The sequence below is a fragment of the Oncorhynchus gorbuscha genome, linkage group LG17, assembly GCF_021184085.1.
Source record: "Oncorhynchus gorbuscha isolate QuinsamMale2020 ecotype Even-year linkage group LG17, OgorEven_v1.0, whole genome shotgun sequence".
Classification (NCBI taxonomy): domain Eukaryota; kingdom Metazoa; phylum Chordata; class Actinopteri; order Salmoniformes; family Salmonidae; genus Oncorhynchus; species Oncorhynchus gorbuscha.
The window spans coordinates 25,208,250-25,214,815 of NC_060189.1; the positions used below are offsets into that span (position 1 = coordinate 25,208,250).

The 6,566-nt window shown below is 40.8% G+C and overlaps 1 protein-coding gene across 1 annotated transcript; it reads left to right on the top strand.

Moving 5' to 3' along the window:
* Nucleotides 1-298: 298 nt before the first annotated feature.
* LOC124001186 (homeobox protein OTX2) lies at nt 299-6,331 on the top strand. The gene is made up of 4 exons (XM_046307788.1): nt 299-611; nt 3,617-3,832; nt 4,294-4,445; nt 4,804-6,331. The coding sequence occupies exons 2-4, from the start codon at nt 3,736-3,738 to the stop codon at nt 5,425-5,427; spliced, it is 873 nt and encodes a 290-aa protein (XP_046163744.1). The 5' UTR covers nt 299-611; nt 3,617-3,735; the 3' UTR covers nt 5,428-6,331.
* Nucleotides 6,332-6,566: the final 235 nt, after the last annotated feature.

Consider the following 6,566-nt stretch of genomic DNA (forward strand, 5'->3'; position numbering starts at 1 on the left):
ATATAAATATAGTTCAAACTTCAGTGTGCTAAATAGACATAACATGTGATCATGTCAATTGTGATGATTAAATGTGCTCCGTCCATTAACCACTCAAATGAGTCTTGGTGCAGGGACACAATTGCTCCTATCCATTTGCTAAGATTTGCAGCCCTGTGAGTTTGAGGTTTTATGATTAATTTACCATCAGTTCAGGGATGAAAATGTTCTCAGTCGCCCCTTCGCTGCCATTGGCTGAGGAGTTTGCGTCAAAGCGTAGCTGGCGACATTTGCTTCTCAGCAAATCTCCCCGCGAGAGAGAGAGACAGACCCCAGCTTCGAGTCCTCCAGACGTTCTCATTGGCCAGCCCTCTCTACAAATCCAACTCCAGCAACTTCCCCAGAACAGACTAACAAATCATAACCGCATGTATTTTACCGTCATAAACGCTGTTGCACTATCCCATACATTGGTGCAAGTGTTGAAGATTACAGTTTTGTTGGTATTTTTATTCGAATATATCCAAAGCGACAGTTACTTTTGATTGTTTACATTACAGGATTTCGAGAGAGCTATTTTATTCAAGGAAAGAACTGGACAAAGAACATTATACTCCGGCCCACAATCGAGAGTAAGTTGCCATTTTTATTATTATTATTATTATTATTTGTATTATTATCAGACTATTATTATAGCCTACCATTATATGTATAGGAGTCGTAATTGTTGTACAACAAACGGATGTATTGGCTACCTATTAGCCTATACGCTATACAGACAACATCCCACGTCAGAAATATATATCAATAAAATGTCATTAACAATATAACAATACATTCATTAAATAGTGTATTAGGCCCTATTATGTCACTGTGTTTGGACATCAATTTATGGTCAATTAACACCTTGCATAACCTGGAGAAAGAGAGAAACGTCCTGACACATGTTAATCGAATGATTTTTAAAAACTCATTAGACCATTGAACACTCCGGTGTGTACTGTGTATGGATCTTCCATTTTAGCCTGAAGCCTACTGTAGGACACTGGAAAACAGTTTAATGACACAGTTTCTGTCCTAAATGTGACAATTAATTCTGTCATTGTAAAACTCTGCGCTAGTTTGTAGCTACATTTAATTTAATCCAAATAAGGCTAATACTTTTCAGCCGCAATTTTGTCTTCAACAGCAATATTGTCTTGGAGAAATTTGAATAGCTAATGTGTTTTCGACTCTTTCGATTACTTTCTTCAATCTGAATGCATTCCAGTGAATGTTCTCAGTTGGTGTGAAAAATACATGCAGACAAAGGGCGATAATTGAGGAGGCGTGTAGTGAACCCTCTTTCCGCCTGTACAGCACCTCCCTCCCCTACCGTCCTATATGGAACGGCCAGTCGTGACAGAGCACGCGGGAGGGTCCTGGCAATTCTCTGAAATATAGCCTAACATCTCAAACATTTAGCTCTTTTTATTAGCGTATGAGCTGTTTGCTTTGGTTTATGCAAATTACGCTTGACCTACAGTTTAAAAAACAAATGGCCCACATTTGCTTTAAAAAAATATATTTTATTTGTTAGAGGGACAGGTGTGTTTGTCCGTAAAAAGTCTTACATATAAAATCATCAAATTCCCATTCTAAAACGGAATATTTTCTAACACATTAATATCGATTTAGTAGCCTAAAAAACACTATCTGGAAATGTGTTAGTCAAGACCTGATGTTTCTTTACAAATGTAGCCTATATTTAGCATAGTCCTGTATATTGATTTGTTTCCATTGGGCTATCCATATGTCTAACTACAACGAAAGACGGCTTATGAACTGTTTTATTGTGATTCTGCATGGCATATGGATATTCAATGAAAGAGGAGAACCTGTCGTATTTTCTTCAGCCTGCAAAAGTATTATTATTATGACTGAATGCAGTGCAGAGTTGAGGATAGCGTCCTGTAATTAGGCTGCGCGTGCCACCCGGATTATCTCGTTAATTCATCAACATAAACATTTATCATAATTAATTATTGGACAGGGTAATTATTATTGAGCGGGTGTGCAACTGGTAGACGAAGTCTGTTTTAAGTGTGACAGATTGAGTGGAGGGAAAAAAACCGTTGGATGGATATTAAAAAATGCCACTCCGGTCGAATAATCAAGAGACACTGGGGGGGGGGTTACCATAAATGTTATTTAAACCAGTTCTCCAGGTTGAAATATTCCAATAGTATAAAATTGTTCAATCTTTATGAAGATACTCCTGGAAATATGTTGTTAACCTCTCTTTAAATCAGACATATTTAAAGTCATTGAGTAAGTGTTTGCAACGCCAGGGTTGTGGATTCAATTTCTGCGGGGGACCGGAACGAAAAAAGTATGAAAATGAGTGCACTCACTACACTGTAAGTCTCTCTGGATAAGAGCGTCAGCTAAATTACTCAAATGGAAATGTCCATTGCTCTATAGGCTCCCTGAAAGAGAGTGCATAACCTACAATCAAATACATTCAAGTTAGTCCTATGCTGTGGCATTAGTCAGTTCAACAACTAAATATTTCCACGAGTAATATTATTTTTTGATTGATTCATAACCAATGTCAATAAATCATTAATGAAGCATGTATTTACCAATAAATGACATTATTTAGGCCAATTAAAATGAATTAGGCCTATATACTCCAGGCCCTTCATGAATAATCTACATTGTCTAAATAGGTTACTTTATAGCAGTTTGATTGGCAGGGCTGATGTTTCCTACAGCCCAAGGCTGAGGGTTTTTTAATGGGTTTTAACACCTTAAATTAGTCAAGAGGCGTTTTGACAGTAGGAGATAGGGGGAGGGAGTTAGCCTATAACTGCTAATAGGGTTGGTTGCCTGTTTGGTTAACTCAAGTCCCCTAAGCGTGGGCCTCGTTATTAAAACATTTCGATTGCCTTCTGAACGTTATTCAACCTTGTAAATCTAATTACAGCAAGCAATTAATTAGGATGGAAATTGAGAAGAACCTATTGGGCACAGTCGAGTCCCGTACTAGTTTTAAATGGTTAGCTGAAGTAGCCTTCATTTTTCACATTTGAATGGCATCCTATTCACGTTTACAGCGATTACTGGTGCGGACAAAACCAAGAGGCATGGTGAAAAGCTTGGCCTACTGAAATGGCTACAGTACAAAATGGGCCGATAAATTGACTGCATTGTTAGCTACTTTACGCCAAAGGTTTTTGTTATCAGTCTCATTTATCTGGCCTACGGTGTCTTTGTCTCGGCAAATGGCCCCCAATCAATTCCCCTTATATTTGAGACAATTAGCTGGGCTCTATGTAAATGATGATCCTTGCTGCGTCCCAATGTGTGTGCATTTGAGCGACTGTGTTTTGTTCTTTGAGAGTACTTGTTGCAATTAAGGATGTTGCTTTTTTGGCCTGGGGGGTGGAGGGGGGGGGGGGGGGGGGACGTTTGTCAAGATGAGCCACGCTTTCTTGAAGAGGACAGCTGGGGCTCTGGGACTGTTTTAAAAGCACACTGCGGTTGGATAGGGTTTATTGCCAACTAATCACAGCGCTGAGTCCATCAAATGCTATTCAAACTGGATGCAACTTACTTTGCTCAATTTCTTCTCTTTTTATGATTTTTGGAATAGGCATCCAGCGGCAAAATCGAGACCTCGAGAAAAAGAACCAATAAACAACCAAGGACATCTACGGGCCTTACCCAACTTTCAACATTTTCTCCAACTTTACCCCCCAGTCCAACATTAGCATGATGTCGTATCTGAAGCAACCACCTTACACAGTCAACGGACTGAGCTTAACGACCTCCGGAATGGACCTTCTGCATCCATCCGTGGGCTACCCAGGTAAGTTCCAGCACTTTTTACGCGTGTGCATGGATACTTTAATCATTTATGTCAACTCTTCATTTGATTAGATTTTCCAATTAGGGTCAAATCACGTAAAGCCATCATGGATATAATGCCTCTGGTTACTGATTTATATCTAAAACATGCTTTTTAACACCAAGGGATTAATGTTAATCAAGCATTATCATAATGCTGAAATGAGGCAAGACATCAACTAAATTTTGCATTCTTTTGTGCTGACTTGAAAATTCTTATTTCACTAAATGTTTGTAAAATGTCTGGTCCTGAATTCGTCTTAGCCCTGAATAGCAAATACATGTTAAACAATGTTGTTATAAGTTACACTTAAAAGTGAATAAATTCACAGTTGTGTCACAATATCCCTACTTTGTATTCTGATAATCTTATGTGGGTAGAATTAACATTTTTAGTTATGTGCATATGTTTATTTTCAACAGCGACGCCCCGCAAGCAGAGACGAGAAAGGACGACTTTCACACGCGCACAACTTGACGTTTTAGAGGCACTGTTCGGCAAAACTCGATATCCTGATATATTCATGCGCGAGGAGGTAGCACTGAAAATCAATCTGCCAGAGTCTCGTGTACAGGTGAGTGTTGACACAGGCACAAATACTCCCTATCACTGAATAATAAATATCCGCTGTTTGTGGCAACTCAAACGAGAGAAGACAGATGGCCATAACAGTAATTGGCATGGCAGTCATAAACAAAAGCTTTGAAAAACAAATAGACTACTACTCAGACTACGTTTACTGTGTCAAGCAGTGCTTTTCAACATCAGTATAATAAAACATCTCCGAAGTCTATGATCAACACAAACACACTTTTTCAAAATGATCTGGTTCACACGTAAAAGCCTATTTGCGTCACATGTTGCTTTTACGTGTGAACCTTTCCTTACTGTTTGGGTGATTAATTGTGTTTGCTATTTTGTGTTTATTTTAGGTTTGGTTTAAGAACCGAAGGGCAAAGTGCCGCCAGCAACAACAGCAGCAGCAGAACGGGGGGCAGAACAAAGTGCGACCAGCCAAAAAGAAGAGTTCTCCAGCCAGAGAAGCGAGCTCTGAGAGCGGGGCGAGTGGCCAGTTCACACCGCCCTCAAGTACTACTTCAGTCCCTTCCATATCAACCAGCACCGCACCGGTATCTATTTGGAGTCCAGCTTCCATCTCTCCACTGGCTGACCCTCTTTCTACATCCTCCTCCTGCATGCAAAGATCCTACCCAATGACCTACACACAGGCCTCGGGATACAGCCAAGGCTATGCCGGATCAACGTCATACTTCGGCGGAATGGACTGCGGTTCTTACCTTACACCCATGCACCACCAGTTGTCTGGCCCAGGGACGACAGTCAGTCCTATGAGCACCAACGCCGTCACAAGCCATCTGAACCAGTCCCCTGCGTCCCTCTCCACTCAGGGCTACGGAGCCTCGGGGCTAGGCTTCAACTCCACGGCGGACTGCTTGGATTATAAGGACCAAGCGGCATCCTGGAAGCTGAACTTCAATGCCGATTGTTTGGATTATAAAGACCAGACTTCATCGTGGAAATTCCAAGTCCTGTGAAAAGAACAATATGTCTGTGTAAACTATTCAAACGAAGATAATGGTGATAAATCAAACATCTAGCCCTGCCATCCTTCAATAAGATATATCCGTAAAAGACTGATTATTCGTGTCGCCGGTAAGGAACTTCGAGAGAGAAAGAGAGGGGGAAGGGGGGGGGCACATTTCGGTGGCGGCTCGAGTTGATGGCATGAAGTTTGTCCCCGTCCAGCAGAGGAGAAGTTATAATTTATTTTAGCACTGGCAAAGATATTTTCTTTTCATAAACCTCACAGGTTGAAGCCATCTCATCTGTCTGTCAGTGTGTACCTCTATGCTTACAGTACAGCACCTGTTGGTTAATTGAAGTCGACTCGTAGTAATTTATGGTACATCACAGCCACGAACAAATCCTTATTCAAGAACAACATTGCTAGAGGAGCCACTCTTTTGGTTAAGTGCTTGGGATGGACAGGCTTCATTTAAGCCTCTTACAACTTGCCGACCTATTGGCGGAGGAACACTTTGACCAGGAATGTTGTGTGGACTGCGCTCCCCCGAGGCGACACGGATTGACTACTTTATTTAAGAAAAAGTGTTTATAAGGAATCAAAATGTAGTTTCTAAGAGACAATCAGTGTGTGTCTTATATAAATGGTACATATGTGTTTGTTTTTTAAATCTGTGCTAGCCTTCGAAACTGTGATCTGTTTGTATTGTATGCAATTTGTGAGCTCCCTCGCATTAGCGATGACTCTCTGCTGTGATTTTAATAGATTTGTAACTTTTTGAACGACAAGAAAATAATGGATAATGGTTAAATAATGATTATTGCAAGAGACAACCTGACTGTCCAAACACATGGTAGAACATCTGAGGGGATACTGGAAAATAAATTCGATTGCTGAGACCTCTCTGGACTTAGCCTAGCGCGTCCCTATCCATTTGATCACTCACGTTGATTGTGGATCCCTAACATGACTCCAAAAATGGTGTGACCCCACCGCTGAACAGACACAAATAAAGGTCCTGAGATCAGACCCCCTCATTTATCAATGAGCTAAATATGGATTCACTATTGTGTGTGTGTGTGTGTGTGTGTGTGTGTGTGTGTGTGTGTGTGTGTGTGTGTGTGTGTGTGTGTGTGTGTGTGTGTGTGT